The sequence below is a fragment of the Pipistrellus kuhlii genome, unplaced genomic scaffold (genome assembly GCF_014108245.1).
Source record: "Pipistrellus kuhlii isolate mPipKuh1 unplaced genomic scaffold, mPipKuh1.p scaffold_m20_p_24, whole genome shotgun sequence".
Lineage (NCBI taxonomy): Eukaryota > Metazoa > Chordata > Mammalia > Chiroptera > Vespertilionidae > Pipistrellus > Pipistrellus kuhlii.
In genome coordinates this window covers 5,222,408-5,241,594 of record NW_023425523.1, presented here as the reverse complement: position 1 = coordinate 5,241,594, position 19,187 = coordinate 5,222,408, and the positions used below count along the sequence as shown (strand labels likewise).

At 39.8% G+C, this 19,187-nt stretch overlaps 1 protein-coding gene across 13 annotated transcripts in view; it reads right to left on the bottom strand.

Moving 5' to 3' along the window:
• Positions 1 to 6,241: 6,241 nt before the first annotated feature.
• WDR47 (WD repeat domain 47) overlaps positions 6,242 to 19,187 on the bottom strand; it is a 31,922-nt gene continuing 18,976 nt past the window's right edge. For 3 of the 13 annotated variants that reach the window (XM_045586943.1, XM_036452605.2, XM_036452606.2), the window contains exons 8-15: positions 17,613 to 17,873; positions 16,804 to 16,879; positions 14,893 to 15,050; positions 14,131 to 14,300; positions 13,194 to 13,364; positions 12,236 to 12,367; positions 9,107 to 9,325; positions 6,242 to 7,583 (exon numbers count right to left, since the gene is read on the bottom strand). In XM_045586943.1, coding sequence (XP_045442899.1) covers positions 7,441 to 7,583; positions 9,107 to 9,325; positions 12,236 to 12,367; positions 13,194 to 13,364; positions 14,131 to 14,300; positions 14,893 to 15,050; positions 16,804 to 16,879; positions 17,613 to 17,873 — 1,330 coding nt within the window. In that variant the 3' untranslated portion in view covers positions 6,242 to 7,440. Of the gene's footprint in view, positions 7,584 to 9,106; positions 9,326 to 11,327; positions 11,979 to 12,235; positions 12,368 to 13,193; positions 13,371 to 14,130; positions 14,301 to 14,892; positions 15,051 to 16,803; positions 16,880 to 17,612; positions 17,874 to 19,187 lie in introns of those variants that run through there. The other 10 variants (XM_045586939.1, XM_045586940.1, XM_045586946.1 and 7 more) reach the window with 6 other exon arrangements.

The window sequence follows — 19,187 nt, the reverse complement described above, 5'->3', positions numbered from 1 at the left end:
TCAGTCTTCTTCCTCGAGGTTAAAAACCCTTGGGGTCTAAGTCTCCCTTTCTTTCAGACCTTCCCTGTCTCTTCTGGCCTCACCTTCTGTCTCTCTCCCTATCTAATCTCTGTCCTATCCTGTCTCTTGCCCATATATCTCTCCCTCCCTTTCTCACATACATACTTATACTTACACATTCATATCACTTTCTCTTCTAATCTTTGTTTCCGCTTCTGTCTAAATCCTTCCCTCTCGGACTCCCAGAGTCTCTTTCTTAAGTCTCTGTTTCGTTCTTTCCCTTTCTCCCAGTTTCTCCTTCTCATCACATACATAACTTTCATAAAAACTTCCACTATTTTACATTAGCTTTTAAACCTTCTTTTTATGTCCTTCAAAAATCTATAACCATACCTCAAATCTTCTATTATTTTAGAATATTTAGAAAAGGCAGAGGTAAGAGAGAGCAGGTCTAGCACTCTGTTCCCAGTAGCCGCTTGAATTTTAAACTGCCACATTCTTCCTACAGATAAAGATCTCAGATTCTGATAAGCCTGGAATGGGGAACCGGAGAATTTCTAACTGTGCCTTTAAGTCCCCTAATAGAACCAGTGAAAAGTGTCCAAGCAGTCAAGGGGGGGTTAAACCATGTTTTCACATTGTTTTAACACAATTCTAAATAAATTATAAACCTTTGTGATGAAGTCTACTTAAATCTATAAAGTAGATACACATGACTGAAACCAAAAATGATTCCCAAAGTTTAAACAAAATACAAGATGCAGGTACAAGCCCAAATTCAAGCTTACAATGCAATTAGAAATGATAACAATGGCATATGAGAAAAGCAAAACAAAACAAATTAATATGGCTATCACTTTTTCTACATTAAGAGAAAAATATATGACTTGGCTTACTTCTTCACAAGAGGCACACTATAAATTCCCAACAAATTTACTTAGGTCTGTATGAAACAATCTGGATAGGGCTCAAGCATCATATAGATTCCTCATCTGATAAATGAAAATAAATCAATCCTTGAAATCTTTGATCATTACTGCTTATTCTTAACACATGTAATACAGTTTAGCCTGCCATATTCCAGGCATTTAGTTACTGCAATTAACTTTTTTTTTAAATTCAATTTATACTTAAGTAGCTATGACTCTGCTTAGCTGATATCAATGACAAAAACTAAACATTGTAAGCAAGGCCATGGAACCACCTGCCACTCCCTGCAGATCATAGTTTCTGCCTCATGGTGGGGAATTTTAAAAGCTGCTTACAATGACTTGGGAAACCAGTTTTAATTTATCTGCTGCCTCCAGCTACTCAAACAACTCTTGGAGGTGAATGGAGGCAGGGAGCAAGCGGGTCCCAGGTGGCGAAGGCGGTGCTGCCACCAGGGCGTTTTCATCAGACTGTCCCTCGCTTGCCTCTTGCTAGCAAAGATGCAATGGGGGAACCGGTGACCCCTCCACTGCAATCACACTCCCTGAACTTTCTGACAAACTCTTACTGATTTTAAAATTATAACTTGAGTTGACACACACACAAGGACCAAATGGCCCACAAAATATTTTCCTTTTCCTTTAAAGATTTTACAATGTACTGTAATCATTAATTACATTAAACTTAAATGACTAATTGAAACAAACAGTTCTGAGACCGTTCCTCCAGCACTGATGAAGACTCGTGGAGGCAGGTGTCTGAAAAAAGATTCATTTAGTTTCTGAGCTCGCTGGGCAGACTTGGCGACTTTGCCAGTTCAAGCTTCTTTCTTGTAAATAGTTAACTTTAGAATTTGGTCTCTGCTTTTAATTTTTTGTACCATAATTGTTACAATTTTATACCTTCAAATCAATTAACATATTGTTAGGTGGGCTGATACCCCTCTGACAGAAAACAAAGCACCCCTGGGAAAAAGGAATCCCAGTGGCCACTCGGGGCGGTTTGCTAGCCATCAGAGCACTCAGCTTTAAACAAATTAAAGGTTTCTTTCTTTCTCTCTGCTCGCCTGTGGCCGGGCGATTAAGACGGACCTGGGAGGTCTCTTTCCCAATTTTCCTTTGTCAAAGAGACAACCACACTCCTTCAGCCATTTGGGGTTATCAAAAATAACATCAATCCAGATATCAATGTATGGAATTTGGTCCGGATGCCCAGGGCTCCTATAGACTATCCGCCGGACTCCTGTGCAGGGCCCCATGTCTAGGGTCCCTGTTGAAGGCCGATCAACCCCAAATGTCGGCCACTCCAACTCACAGAGTCTCCGGAGAGTGAAGGCATCTACAGAAACACCATAGCCTTCACCCCGTTTTCTGAAGTCAGAAAAATTTTTAATCATACATTCAAGGGGACTTAGGTGACTCTCCTTCGAGTTTCCTTGCCCCATTTCTCTCTTTCTTCCCAATCTATAAACAGTTAGGCAACAAATAAGTCCAAAACAAATCCAAAAGAGAAAAAACGAAAACACTTTTACCAATTCCCACACACTCAATTGCGGCCGCACTCTCTCAACACTCACAACACTCATTCAGACCAGAACAACACTCACTCAGACCAGAACCAGGGAGTCTCCACATTCCAAAACCAGGCAGAACCAGGGAGTCTCCAGACTCCAAAACCAGGCCTCGGTGGTCGTCACCACCTCGGTTGCGAACCGGGAGTTTAGCGGCGTCCCGCCTCCCGAGTTCACGATAACAGGGTACGTACCAAACCAGGACAAGAAGCTTCAAGAAACTTAAAAGAGAAACCAGGCCTGACTTACCGGCACCTAGCAGGCGGATCCGGGCGTGGTCCGATGTTCCAGAGGACGTGAAATTTCTTAAATTTCTTAGAGGGGCTTACTGAGAAGCGCCCCCTGGTGGGATCTCGCTGGGGCCTCCAAATGTTACGAAGCGAGTCCCCAAGAGATGGACCACCGGAGCCAATTTGATTAAGCATGCTAGAATTTATTACAGATTCGAATCTGGACTCAAACCATGGCTGACGCAGCAGCCGGTAAACACCCAGGTGAGAGCCCCGATGGAGGGGCAGTCCCTCCAGAGCGCTCACACAAAAACACAGACAAACACACACCTACCGCGGCCAGTCAGGCTCTTCGGAATGGGGGTCCCTCATGGTCCTGGCTGGGGATTCCAGTCATGATCCCCAAGGACCACCAGGGAGCCGAGTCCGATGCAATAAACAAAAGAGCCATCTCTATGCTAGCATAGGCTATCCCACTCATGCTGGCAGCATGGCGGAAGAGAGCGAATATCACCCAGTCCAGGAGTTTTATTCAGGTCGGTGATGTCACTGCCTCGGCTAACCCTGATTGGCCCCTCAGGACTAAATTCTAAAGACTGGGGACGGCCTGCAGGGTTGGTTCCCAGTCACATCTGCTTGACATTAGATGTGGCCCTTATCTTGCCCATAATACAAAAGCAGAACTAAAGGTTATCTACAGTTTCTACCCCTGAAGCTACTGAGTCAGTGGGAGTCAATCTCCTGTAACTACCCTATTGTTCAAGCAAGCAATCGAAGGTAGAAGTCAGACAGCAGTTTTTACCCAAGTATGAGTGCTACCATATTTCAAAAAGTATGACTGAGCCTCTCTTGAGGTGACACATAATATCTGTCTCCTCCTTTTTTGTTTTTAAAGTGATCTTAAGCATACTAATGGCTCTTTCTACCACTGAGTGACATTTATTTTGCCAGATTTGATTAGGTTTAAGTCCTGGGGGATTTATCCCTAAAGTTGGTATAGGAAGTTGGATAATATTTTAAATGGACTGTGATGAATGAAAGGGATTGTTTTGTTTTTGCCTTTAACTGCTGGCCTTGCAATCTCAGGGAACTCTGCAAAAAAAAAAAGGATATGCTTTACACACTATTAGTGAGAGAGGTGCACAAGTTATTGGCAGAAAATTTTAAACGGTCTTAAATTTTGGTATATAATGTAGTAGTACATCACCGAAGGTGTTGCTTAGAATTAAAATACACCTGACAAAATTTACCATCTTAGCCGCTTTTTCAGTGTATAGTTCGTTGTTATAAAATAATTCACATTGTTGTACAACCATCCCATCTCCTTCACTTTTTCATCCTGCAAAACTGAAATTCTGGGCCCATTATACATCTCATCACTTCCCCCCCACACCCCCATTCCACCTTGTAATTCTATGAATTTGACTATCGTAGGAACGTCAGCTAAGTGGAAGCAATAGTGTCTTTTTTGTGACTGGCTTATTTCACGTAGCATAATATTCTCAAGGATCATCCATGTTGTAACATGTCAAAATCTTCTGTTTTTATGGCTGAATATTCCATTGTGTTGTATACCAAAGTTTATTAATCCATTTATCTGTTTATGTACTCTTGGGTTGCCTGCCCCTTTTGGCTATTTTGAGTAGCGCTGCTATGAACATGAGTGTACAAATATCTCTTCAAGCCCCTGCTTTCAATTCTTTTTGGTATATACCCAGAAGTGGGGATGCTGGATCATATATAGTTCTATTTTTAATTTTTTGAGAAACCACCATACTGTTTTCCACAGAGGCTGCACCACTTTACATTCTCATCAAGAGTGCACAGGAGTTCCAATTGCCCCACATCCCTGCCAACACTTTTTTATAGTGGCCGTCCTAATGGATGGGAGGTGGCATCTCATGGTTTCATTTGCATTTCCCTAGTGATCAGTGGTGTTAGGCCTCCTTTCATGAGCTTATTATTAGCCATTTGTTTGTCTTCTTTAGAGAAATGTCTATTCAAGTCCTTTGTCCATCTTTTTTAAGAACATTCTTTTCTAAGTGTTCTTATTAATTTGAGAAGGGAAGAAAAAATAAATTTAAAAGAGGGCGGGGAGATAGATAGAAACATCTGTGAGAGAGAATCCACCATCGGTCAGATCCACCATCTCCTGCACCCTCCCCTGTCACACTACAGGGGATAGAGCCTGCAACCCAAGCATGTACCTTGACCAAGAATGGAACTGGAGACCTCTTGGTTCATGGGTCAACGCTCATCCACTGAGCCACCCCAACTGGGCCCTTTGGCCATTTTTTTTACCAGGTTATTTGGGGGAAGGGGATTGATATTGAGGTATAGGTATTCTTTATTCTGAATATTAACCCTTTATCAGATATATGATTTGCAAATATTTTCTCCAATTTCATGGGTTGCCTTTTTACTCTGTTGATTGTATCTTTAGTTTATTACAATTAAAAAAATAAACATTCAAAATGTAAAATTTGAATCAGACCTCTGAAGCTTTTACCAAGGAGTTAATTTCTGCACTCCTCACTGAGAAGGGGCCAGAGAATGTAGATACTTCAAGTTCTCTTATTTTCTCTTTCTTTCACATGAACGAAATCTGTTCACCTCCATGCAGAAGACAGTGTGGAGGCATGGGAAGGACATATGTAACCAAATATTTATTGCAGTAAGACAACTTCTAGTGATTATCTAATACACTGCAAAACAAGTTCCATATTCCACATATAGAAGGATCTTAAAGCCTACTCCTTGATAATGATGAATGTGGGATCCAAAATTTTATGAACATTTTTACCATAAAGTTGTCTATATTAAAAAAAACACACACACAACTGCTTAAAACCCTGTTATTTTTCCTAGTTTTAAATGTAACATTAATGACCTCTATATCTAAAATGTGTAAAATTAAGCATGAGCCAAAACCGTTTTGGCTCAGCAGTAGAGCGTCAGTCTGCGGACTGAAAGGTCCCAGGTTCGATTCCGGTCAAGGGCGTGTACATTGGTTGTGCAAGAGGCAGCTGGTCGGTGATTCTCTCTCATCAACGTTTCTAGCTCTCTATCTCTCTCTCCCTAACTCTCTGTAAAAAATCAATAAAATACATATTTTAAAAAAAATAAGCATGAAACTAGAGACTGTAGCCTATTTTTAGTGGAGTTCCCTTCTACATGCCTAAGAGATAGCAAAATTGAGTACAAGCTAATTAGATTTCATTTCTTTCTAAGAGCACTCACTTCATTTGTAGTCTAACTTAAAATTTATACATTTTGCCAGGTTTGTATTACCAACTTTCAGAATATATTCATGATAGGAAGTTCTCTAAATCTTGAATTAAAGAAGTAGAATACACAAAAGTTATGCAGTTGTGAAGGGTTAAAAAGTAAATTAGTGAAACAACTTTAGAAACTTAAGAAATGGATTGCTCATCACTGGAACACACTACCTCCAAGTAAACTGGAGAAAATAACCCTCTAAATTGAAAGCCACAGACACTGAGAAACAGAATAGTTTTAGGTGTCAAGAGGTCTTTATTGAAATAATAGCACAGTTACACTTCTAATACCCTTCTCACTTGTATACAATAGTTTAAAAATGCTTGCTACATACAGTGCACAGACAGTTCAATAATTAGAACCAACTCAACTGCATTTAAAATAAATAAAATAGCCTATTTAATAATTTAAAGTAAAATTACTGTACAATATGAAAATAAAGATACGTAAGTGTTAGGATCTACGTTGCCGTAGAAATAAAATCATTATTCTGCATTACACAAAACAGTGCAAGAAGAAACCCAAATAAGCTTTTGGAGTGCAAAGTTTAAAATTCCCATCTTCAGGTTATCATGCAGACATAGCATTTCAAGCCATGCTATAGTCTATGGCAAAGTTTTCATTCTTAGAGGAAAATGCTGGCCAGTAAATTGACTGCACCATCAAGGGTAGTGTCACACCTGCCGCTGCTCTGCCCCACAGTACAGATTGGAAGGGAGGTATCTTGTTGCATTCAAAAAGTTGAAATGAACAAGTTTCTGAAGCAAACACGTTTACCTTTTAAGCATGAAACAAAGTAACGTGACAAAATAGTAATTATATCCCTGGATTAAGAAAAAAGAAAAGGCCTATACCACATAATGATCTAAGAAGCAGTTTCCCTCCATCTTTAAACTCAAGAATGGTCTTCAGTGAAAACAACCATGTCACTTTCAAGAGACATAAAATGCTGACCTCTAGCTGGCAAGTGATACAATATCATGGGGTCGTGAGAAAAACAAAACAACTTCTGAACACCTATGTTTAATCTGTGTAGGACTTGGTTGCATTACATGTAATAATATGCTTAAAAGTACACTTCCATCTCATGTGTATATAAAACTGTTATTTCGGCAAAGACCAAGGAATGCTTTAATACTAAACCGTAAACACACCGTCCACCTTGACTGGAGCGCACACTGACAACACAGCTCTTCCGCAGACTTTGGCAACAAGACGACACACAGCAGGTCACAGCAGCACGAGCTCACGTGGCAGACCGAAAGCACTGCAGAACACACGCCCACACTCCTGCCAAAGGGGTACATGGTCAAAGGGCCTCCTCATGCCAAGCCACCTTCCTGGTCAGCCCGTGTTCTTCAATCTGGAATTGTCACAATCAGTAGTCTTCAGTCCCCGCGCTGTCACGGCCCAGACGACACTGGGTGTGCTCTATCCGCGGTAAGTCCAGAGGGTGACAGTTCTGTCTGCAGACGACGACAGGAAGGACAGGTCCTGGGTGTGCCACCTGCACTGAATCACTTTATCCTTGTGCTCCCCCACCACCATGATGGGAAGCTGTTTCGTGAGGTCTCCTAAATTAAAAAAGAAAAGAGATGTTGACTGACAATACAAAGGAAGTCTATGTTTAGATTTCACAGACTTCCTGTTCCTTTAGGACATTACTGTATAAAAATCCTAAACTACATGAATACAATATATTGAAAAATTTAAACAGAGCTAGATTACTGGCTATGTAATTGTTAGTATTTGGTAACATACACACAGCTGCCACTGCCTCCTGGAAACTCAAGGCCACTTCCTCCTGACCTCGGTGCCACCACCTCTTGGTCTCCTCTGTGCGCTTCCCTTCTCTTCCTCATTTAAAGTTTGGTAAATCTCAGGTGTCAGCCTTCAGATTTCTTGTTCCCTTTATCCCTCACGTCCTAGAAAATCTCATCTAGTATCATGGCACCATGACCATTAATACGAGTCACATATATTTCATCTCCAACCTTGACTTCTCACCTGAGCTCCAGACTAGTATCCAAGTAGCTATTCGACATCTCACTCGGTTGCCTGACATCTTAAACTTAACCTGTTTAAAGCAAACTATTTTCTTGCCTAAACCTGTTCCTGCCCCACCTGTCTTGACCCCACGTCAATTAATGACACCATGCCAAAAACCTAGGGATTAGCACTGATTCCTTTCCCCTCACTTTCAAACTTAATCCAAACAAATTAAAAGTGTATCCCAAATTGTCACTTCTTGCCACCTCCGCCTCTACCACTCACCATTATATTTCACCTAAATGGTTCCAACAGGCTCCTCACTGACATTTATACTTATAATCCTTCTCCCTACAGGACTCAATATTGTCTTTTTAAAATGTAATTTAGATCGTATGACTCCCTGTTTTAAGTCTTCCACAGGACTCCATTATGTTTTCTTAATGCCTATAAAACCCACCTTATGTCTTCCCCTCTCTCTCCCTCGGTTCCCCAGCCACACTGGCTTCTTGCAGTGTCACGAACATGCCCAATCCGTCCCTGCCTCCACAGACTGTGCACTCGCTGTGGTCTTCCCCCAGGTCCTGGCATGGCTTATTCCTTCTCATCATTCAGGTCTCTACACAAATGGCACTTCCCCGGGGAGACCCACTCTATCCTACCAAAACTAGCATTCCCTAGCACCCAGTCTCTCTTCTCCCTGGCTAATTTTTAATAGCACTTAAACAGTACTCAAAATCACATCATTTGAGTTACTTTTTACTGATGTCCAAAATGTGAGCTCCATCAAAAGGAAGTCACATGTCTTACTCACCTCTCTGTCCCTAGTTGGTACACAGATTTCCTTAAAATATAGTTTAGCAATAAAACTATTTTCTGAAGACATAATTACACAGATTACACACTAAGTTTTTAAAAATAGAAACAAAGAGTACATAAATTTAATAATTTGCTATAATTCATCTCCATACAATACCAGTAATTTGCTAAGTACTATAAAACTAAAATCTGAAAATGTTTTTGGGTCAATCCCACCACATTAACAAAAAAGACAGATCCCAAATAGAACAGAAGAGACTACAGAAAGGAAAAGACTCATCTGCATCACCTTGTAGGTCTGTCACCTTGATCTTCATATCGTAGGATCCCGTTAGCAAGTAGTGAGCTCCGGGAGAGAATCGGACAGAGCGCACGTCACTGGAATGAGGGTGATAACTCTGCACCATCCTTCCTCCTCTGATGTCGTACAACATGCAGCTAGAATCTTCCTGGCCTGTGGCTAAGAGACGGCCGCTGGGATCTACAGCTACAGATGCCACTGCACTGCCTGCATGGTGGGAGGAACGGAAGGTTCAATGTGGGAAAATCAATAGAGCTAAACTGCAACAACAAATTATGTTGCTGAGCCACACACTACAAGTGTAATACAGCTTGCCACACTGCTCGGTTTTGGAGAAATACAAACTAACAGTCAGCCAATAATAACTGCATCCTTTCTAGGGGCAAGGTATGAAGCCGATTCTGTGAGAAATGAGACAGTCCACCCTTTTGTCATCCGGGAGAAACCCTGGGACAGCAGTGCCTACAGTACGATAGATGCGCTTGTCCCTAACGCTGGGTAAGTGGCCAGAAATAGTCCCGGGCCAGCTTACAGTCCAGTTGGGAGAACAAGAAATTAAATAATAAAATGTGTCTTAGGACACAGTGCAGAAAATGTCTCTAACAACACAGGACTGACTGCCAACAGGCGGGAGCCCTCTCTCTAGACCAGGCCTCTCCGATAGGGCAGTGATGCTCCCAAGGGGGTGAAAATGACTGGCAGGGATGAAAAGCACCAACATCAGCTATGGCTCATGGCCTTCAAAGCTCAGCCCGCCCAACAGAATCTCACTCCTTAGTGTTTCGTTTCTCTTGTTAGGAAAGTATTGATTTAGTTTTTCTCCTTCACAGGGGAAATAATGACAACAAGGTTGAAGAACAATGTTCTTGACCAAAGTGGCCTGGGAAGGCTTCACCCAAAAAGGCATATAAGTTAGATCTTGAAGAAAGAGAGGCAGGGAGAGGGAGGGAATGAGAGAGGGAGAGAAGGAGAGAAGGAGAAAGGGAGAGAAGGAGAGGAGAGAGAGAGAGAAGGAGAGGGAAAGGGAGAGAAGGAGAGAGAGAAAAAAATGTGTGTTTAAATGTATTATACACATGCAATAAAAAATATCCATTGCTTGAAATTTCGGTGTTTTTTTTTGTTAATCCTCAACCAAGGATATTTTTCCATTGATTTTTAGACAAAGTGGAAGGGAGGGTGAGAGAGAGAGAGAAAGAAAAATCAATGTGAGAGAGACACATTAATTGGTTGCCTTCCACAACCAAGATATGTGCCCTTGACCAGAATCAAACCCGGGACCTTTCAGTCTTCAGGCTGATGCTCTAGTAGCTAATCCGTATAGGGTAATTGTTTGAAATTTTGATAGAGAAGTGAAGAGAGCTACTATGGTCATGAAGAATTAATAAGAAAAGCTTTACAGAGAAAGCATAGACACGTTTAAGGGTAGGAAGCTTTCTTTGGCCTGAGTGACTTGGCTTAACAAGTTAACATAAGAGGAGCTTGGAGCTAAGCCATCACAGACAGGTTAGGACAGACAGCTGAGCGTTGAGAGAATGTCGCAGTGCAGGGTGCGAACTGTCCCTGGGCACAGTGAGTCATCACTGCAGCTTTTTAAGGAAGAGGAAGCAGGCCTTTGGGGAGAGTAGCCTGTGTGAATGTGCATTAGATTAAAACAGACAGACTGCAGAAGCGAGGGCAGTGGAAGACAGATAAATAAGAGTAATAAATGAATAAGGGCCTGCATGAGGAAAGACAGACTTCAGAAAATATATGAATAAAGAATCCAAAGACTTGGCAATTAACTGCTTGGATGGGGAAGGGGGAGGAGGAGTGAAAGTGAGTCCTGGAGTTCAAATCTAGCTGCATGAGGAAATAAGGGAAACGATGTCCACCAAAAACAGGAAAAATGGGGGAAAGAGCTGATTTGCAGGGGAAACACAGGAGTTCAGTTTTTATGCAAAGTTCACGCTGCCAAAAGAAATCTGGGTTTAGCCGAAACCAGTTTGGCTCAATGGATAGAGCGTCGGCTTGGGGACTGAAGGGACCCGGGTTCGATTCCAGTCAAGGGCATGTACCTTGGTTGCGGGCATATCCCCAGTAGGGGGTGTGCAAGAGGCAGCTGATCGATGACTCTCTCTCATCGATGTTTCTGGCTCCATATCTCTCTCCCTTCCTCTCTGTACAAAATCAATAAAATATATTTAAAAAAAAGAAAGAAAGAAATCCGGGTTTATTTATTCAACAGAGTAATTAGATCACGACTCTCCTGGACCATGTACTAGGACAGGTGCTAAATCTACTCAGGGAACTACAACAGATATAACTGTTGTCATTGTGAGACTTAAAATCTATTGGCGGAGACTAGCAATAAACAAATACATAATTTTAAATAGCGGTAAGAGCTGTGAAGGGAATCCATGGAGTTCAGTGAGAGAAAAGAATGATGAAGTCCCAAGAAGGCCTCTCTGGCAAGGTGCCACTGAAGCTAAGAGTACAGAGGAGAAGGACCGGCGGTGAGAAGACACGTGGAAGAACATGTCAGGCCAAGGAAACAGCGGGTGGGTTCACTCAGGAAGGAGGAGTGGCCCGGTCCAGGCACTGGAAGGAAAGGTGCAAGTGATGGGAGCTCACACTCGAAGGGCCCATGATGCCAGCCACGTAGGGTCTCACAGGCACGGTGAGCTAAGGGCAATGAGGAGCTGTGATGTGCTGTGAGGAAGGTGTGATTGCTGTGAGGAAGGTGTGATGTGCTGGGGCTGCTCTGTGGACCAGGCTGGAGGGCACAAGGGCAAGTGCAGAGCAGAGGAAGGCAGCTCTTGCAGAGTGAAGTTGAGGGATGGTGGTTTATCCATTGCTCTTGAGGGAGGGAGCAAAAAAGTATCTGACCACATGCGAATAACAGCTTTCAAAGCCTTAGAAGAAATAAAGCATACTTAAAGTCCTAAAGTAAAATTATAAACCATTATTATACTAATCTAAACTCTTTATTTCAGACCACATAGAAATCAGGAGATATTTTTTAAAAGTCATCATTTGTTTCTATTCCTTTTTTAACATATATATTGCAGAGAGAAAGTACACAGTGCAATTTGTAGTTTCTCTCTCATAGAAATTCATATAAATTCCAGGAAAACCTACCAGTTCCATGTAATGTCGTACCAACAACACGAACACAGCTTGGTACTCGAAGATCCCAGAATCTAACAGTCTTATCTTGGGAACCAGATGCAATCATCCAGCCACTCCAAGTATAAAGTGCTAAAATATGTCCTAGAAAAGATCATATACTCAGTTATACTGTGGAACAGCACTTTGCTATATATAACACATTCAGAGCTAAGTACTCCTTATTACTGGGCACATGATGGTCTGCTTAATCAAATATACAATGTGGTAGAGATTTTCCATATATATTGGCTATATCTATTAAAACTCTGTAAAATGCACATCAAAACCATATTAATAAATCTTAATCCTTTTTGGTTATTCAGTACTTTAGGATATCATAATCAGTACTAAAAAAATAATTTATTTTGGAACCCTGGCCAGGTAGCTCGCTCATTGGTGACAGCATTGTCCTGCTGCACCAAGGCTGAGGGTTCAGTCCTTGGGCAGGGCACATGCAGGATCAACCAATGATTGCCTAAGTGGAACAAGTCAGTGTTTAGTGTTTTTTTCTCTCTCCCTTCTTCCCTTTCTCTTAAAAAAAAAAAATTGTATTTGAAATTATGGCAAATTTTCCAGAGGAAGCACAGGACTGTGGGGTTAGATCACCAGCTTTGGAAGTGACAGACCTGGGGTCATATTTCAGTTCTGCACATTCAGCTGTAAGATTGGGCAAGTTATTTGCCTTTTCATGTTTAAGGCAGAGATAAAACTTCCTGCCTCATAAGATTGGTGTGAGGGTTAAATGAAGGAACTAAGCTATAAGTAAAGAATTTAACACACAGGGAACAATTAGCTATCATAACTGTGTTCACAATTTAACTTTTTGAAAGAAAATGTTCTGTCTTGGAGAAATCTGCTCTGATGAAATATACCCCATTAATGAAATGAAAGAAGTGGGAAAAGATGAGTTGAGACTGATAGCACATACCGGTATGTCCACTCAGAGCATGCAGGCCCTGTCCTCTTTGACAATCGGTTGTGTAGATGTTACAATCCCCTGCTCCAGCACTTATCAAAATAGCTCCGCCACTTTCCGGGCCTTCCATAAATGCCAAATCTCTAATCGTCCCATCATGCATACTAAATTCCAGATCTGGTCCTGAAACAGCAGTAAGAATTAAAACAAAAAGATGCTGCTCAACTTACTGTGACAATTTGAGATTACAAAACTGCCTCAAGACTGACCAAGAATAACAGCAGAATGGAATGGTTTATATTTGCACTTAAGGGTTGATATTGTAACCAATTTCACTTTACTGAGCAAAGAACTTCAAGAAATCCAAATACTGGTTCAGCCCTGGCCAGAGTGGCTTAGTGGGTTGGTTGTGTCCTGTGCACCAAAAGGCTACAGGTTAAATTTTCCGTTCAAGGCACATGCCTGGGTTGCTGGCTCAATCCCTGGTGCTGGAGGCAGCCAACCAATGATTCTCTCTCATCATTGATGTTTCTATCTCTCTCTCTCCCTCTCCCTTCCTCTCTGAAATAAAATATATATATATATTTAAAAAAATACTTTTATTAAATAAAACAGCTATATGGAGAGTTACCTTCTTGATTTTTATTCCAAAGAAAATGAAAGAGAAGACAGATACTCTCTAAAAAATATACAATACTGTATTTATTTAAAAGTTACTTTTCTAATAACAATAATTTTCTAGGATTAGATACCACCTGGCCACCTGTAAGAACTTATTAAAATAATAATAATGCCAGATAAATACAGCCAAGCAATTAGAATGTAAAAAAATCCTTAAGGCTATCTTCTTAGATTTTACTAGAGACAGCAGAGTGATATAGGAGAGCTACGACATGGGCAAAAGATAAAAACACACCGGAGAGCTACTGCTCCCATACTCGGGCCCTACCTGTTGCATTACAAGTCTCTGCATTGAAGGGCAGTACTTTGACGTATTTGTCGTTTGATCCTGTTGCTAATAACTGTCCACAAGGACTCCAGGCCACACAGTAAATGGATCCTTTATGATGTTTATTCCTTTTAAAACGTACCACTGGCTGCTTAGGGATGTCATGTGCACTAAAAAAAAAGAAAAAGAAAAAAATTAAGAAAGATATTTCAAGTTCTGTTGCTAGAATTAATGAGCATGAAGTTCTATATTACTGTTGTTCTTGAGGGAGGGAGCACAAAAAGTATCTGACAACATGTTAATAACAATTTTCAAAGTCTTAGAAGAAATAAAGTTAAAACATATTTAAAATTCGAAAGTAAAATTACAAACCATTATTATACTATTATAATCTAAACTCTTATTTCAGACCACATAGAAAACAGTGAGTAGATAGAGTGTTGACCTGCAGACTGAAGGATCCTGGGCTGGATTTCAGTCAAGGGCACATGCCTGGGTTGCAGAATCAAACTCCAGCAGAGGACATGCAGAAGACAGCTGACCAATGATTCTCTCTCATTGTTGATGTTTCTATCTTTCTCCCTTTCCCTTCCTCTTTGAAATCAATAAAAGTGTATTTTTTAAGAAATAAAAATTAAAACTTAACGAAAGGAAATAAAAATTAAACACTACCGAATGACAATTCTGTAAAAGAGACCAAGATAGCTATTAAATTAAAAACTGAAACAAAGAACGGCAGTACAGCCAGCCGTCTATCCTTACCTTGGGTCAATGGCCTCCGGATAGGCGCACACTCTCAGAGTTTTTGAATTTGAACCTACAGCATACAGACCACCACCTGGATGGAAAGCCACTGCTCTAACAGCCTGTGTGTCCTCCAGGGTATTAATGCAAACAAACTGCTTTTTTGATTTGTCATCCTATGGAAAGAATGAATAGGAAAGTCATCCTATGAAAAAAAAATGAGTTTGAAAGAATTCGTCTTTATCCCAGTTTCAATTCATTTGAACTATATAGTTCACTATCTACAATCATATATTCTTTTAAATGACAAGTCCAATTAACCCCAATTTTTCCATTTTTTGCTACTCATTGCTATACTAAGCTCAGGTCTCTTACAGAAATTCAAGTTTTTCTTCACTTACTATGATAAAATATAACAATAACCATTCCCATATTAAGTTGCATTTAACTGTCAAGAAAAAAATATAGCACACATATATAGTTCTTACAAAAATAACAGAACATTATAAGGCGTTGGTGGTATAGTGGTGAGCATAGCTGCCTTCCAAAAATAACAGAACATTATTTATGTTTTTAAAAGCAGGATATAAAGGACTATTCTTAAATGCACTTAGGGTAAAAAAGCAAAACAAAAGAAGTTTGCCATTATCTCCAGCAATGAATACATTAATATTTCAAACTGAAATTGTAAAAAACCCTTAAAATTATAAAAGTGATTTTAATCAGAGCATTTTATTTGAGCCTCATTTTTATTTCCAACTGTCAGCCTGTTCTGAAGAAGCACGTTGGAGCAGTTCTGCAGCTCTCAGTGGCATTTGCAGCACCCTGCTACCCTGACCAGGGATGGCTGGACCTGGAACAGGGACTCATAGACTGGATGTGGTCAACAAATCCAACCCGATCCTGTCTTTGTGAAGAATGAACACCAAGTGCACACACAAAGGTAAATCAGCCCAGCTCTGCTTGCATGAAGCTCTGGAACCCATAGTGACTATATCAATGAAGAGACTATGCCACTCTCTATCCAAACTTTTATATATTCATGCAAAAATAGAGGGTACGTCTGATATGTCACAAGTTTGTCTTATATAATTGAATGAATTCTTATATTAGTCATATGAACTTATTTGACTAGAAATGCTATAATTTCTATTAATCCATATATATAAGAAATGTGACTGTTTGCCAATGAATAGCATGGGCAGATAAGACAAAAAGGGAAGGGAATGACTGGTTAAATGGCCTATGTACAGTAATATAATTACTAATATTTGCTTTTTAGCAGAAATGGCAGAGCCATAACTTTTATTTGTTCTTCTCTAGTGTGTTTTAAACTTTTTAAATTCGTTGCCATTTTGAAAAGAGAATTCACCTAAAAATCTACATTTCTAGCTTTTCTTGAAAACCAAAAGGACTGAAAACACTAAGCAAGCATAAATCTTTGTGCAAGGGACAAATATTCCTATGTGCTTGTCACAAAAACAGCCAATTTTATTCATTTTTGTTAACTGTTTTTGTCCCATTAGCATCTGACACCATGACTTTTTCTATGGGGTTAAAATGTGAACTATAGAAAACAAACAGAGTGAAGGAAGCTGTATATGGTTAGGGAAGGATGTCTGGTTCCAAAACAAAAAACTGCATGATGAGAAGCCCCAGGGCCATATAAACAGTCTCTGAATAAATTAACCATACTTCTCAGAGAGTAGTGCACAGCTCACTATTGGGCCACTAATATAAATATTCTCAAATATGCTTTCTGAGGCAACCTTTTTACTTAATCCAGTGGAAGCTCAACTACCTTGAGATAAATCCTAGAATTAACAATAATGATTATTTCTAACCGGTCCATTCTTTGAATTGAGAATTCCTTAGCAAACTTTGCAAGTTTATATAAAAACAATGAAACCTCCTTCCCTAAATTATTACCTCTTCCCCTCTTGATCTTGACAGATTCCCTGAAGAATCTCCAGGAGGAGGCTTAATGACCAAATGTTCTGATGAGCTGTGTGAATAGAAATTCAAATAAAGTTTACTCTGAACATCAAAACAGAAACATAACTAAATATCTGTCCATTCGATCTTTAATATTTATTTATTTTTTATTTTTTTTGCAAATGAACCTCACTGTCCCCGAAGTTACTCACAGGACCCATTTATTAAGTGGCCCTGGACTCACTGACAGCAAGCATAGTTGTAAGGAGGGAGTGAGAACCATTCTGGAAAGGAGACTAAGTCAAAGTTCACGAATTTTATTGTGAAATGTCAAGTACCTCTCCCCTGCTTAGTTCCAGAATCCTGGTTGCTATGATTAAATTCTACCCCAGGCAGGAACTTAAATTGCTCTTTATGAAAATTATCTGGCCCAAGAGGAATGACTAACAGAAACTGACCATTGAGGGTCCCACCATAAAATAATATTTCCACTCAATCATTTCTTTGTGAGGTCAACAATAGATAGATTCATTCAGCTATGTAGATCTTCCTCCCAAACAGCATCTTTTTAATGCCTCACTTTTTACAGATATTCAAGGTTTCCCAAACATTTGAAAAAAGCCTCCTACATAAAACAGGGGAATATAGTCTCTTAAGAGACAAGTTAATACAAGAGAATATATAAATGAAGGTAGATTAGAAAAAAATTTGGTAAGTAAATGAGCTTCAAAAAGAAGTATGAATTTCTATTCTTCTATTAGTAGAAGTTAATATTTCTGGATTTTACAAAGTAAAGCACTTACACTTGGTTTCCACAAGAAGAGGGTTCCTCCGGAAAAGGTATGTGATTTGTGGATCCCGGATTACGAGGAGTGCTTGTGTAAATATTGGAAGCATCGTGTGTTGATCTCTGGCTAGAATCCTGGGGTGGTGTGGAAAAACTGATGATAGAAGAATTATTAGATCCACTGCCTTTGCTCCCATTACATTGCTGGTTGAGTGTGGATACCTCACTACCAAGGCTATCCATTCCAATATTTAATTCACCAAGCTTTTGAATGGACCTATAAGATAAAAAACATAAGTATATTAAAATATAAACTAAATAACATTAACATATAAAAGATTAAAAGTTTGAAAAGTAAATCATGCACAAATAATAAATAATCTCTAGCAAGTTTAGTACTAAAAAGTTAGCATCTTCTGCTGAAGATATAGCCAAGACACTGAAAGAAGACCCACACTTTTTTACAGCATGCCACTCTAAAGGAGATAGGCATGATATATTTTAAGATAGGTATCATGAACTTCTTAGAAGTATCTTTTACCATTAAAACAGAAACAAAAATCTGTTTCTTTTCTGGTATAATTTTGGTTTAATTTTCAGTTTTAAACTTAGTTTCACAAAGAAGTCAATAAAAAATATTGCCACTTCCAAAATGTATCACCAATACAACACAACAAGCCATTTTAATTTTCTCTGTCTAGTAATCTCAGGCCAACGAGGAAATAAATGACTAGAATCAGGCCACGATGGGACAAAGTCAAGTGCCAACCCTATTTGTCACACATTCATTCATTCATTCATTCTACAAAGACTACTTGCTAGACTTTGATGCAGGAACTGGGGAGATAAACCAGGGAGCAAAACAAGTCAGCCTCAGGGTTTTCCCACACCACAAGTCTCAGCGTTAGGAAAACCTGACTCCTTATGCTGGACTCAGAGCCCGTGAGGGCACAAAAAGGAAGCTGCCAGGCTTTCTTAAGATTTAGACCCACAACTGGCCAGCGTCCTTTTCTCCAGCCTAGATTCACTATAAGAGAGGAATGCACAAGGGGTGATTCATTGTACTTTCTAACATTATTGTGTATGTGTGTGTGTGCGTGTGTGCGTGTGTATGTGCAAGGCTTTAACAAGACTTTAAAAGAGCAACTGAATATTATTATAGTAATGGTAGCCATTACTATTTATTGGTTAAAAAATTTTAGCATTTCCCAAATATTCTATGAAACCAATCCTATGAAATGCTCCCCATTTAAAAAAAAAAAAAAGAGTCTGGGTCAAATAAATTTAGGAAGTGCTAAGTATAAAGAGTTGAAAATGTTAACATATCACTTTTGAGTCTCTGAAAGTAGAGAGAATGGCCTTGGCCATGTGGCTTAGTGTGTTGGAGCACAGGCCTGTACATCAAAAGGTTGCTGGCTTGATTCCTGGTAGGGGCACATACAGGAGCTGATAGATGAATCTCTCTCACATTGAGGTTTTTCTCTCTAAAACTCAATAAAAACATATCCTTGGATGAGGATTTTAAAAATAAAAATTTAAGTGGAGAGGATGAGGGAGAAGCAGAATATACCTATAATAAGTGCCAAATCAT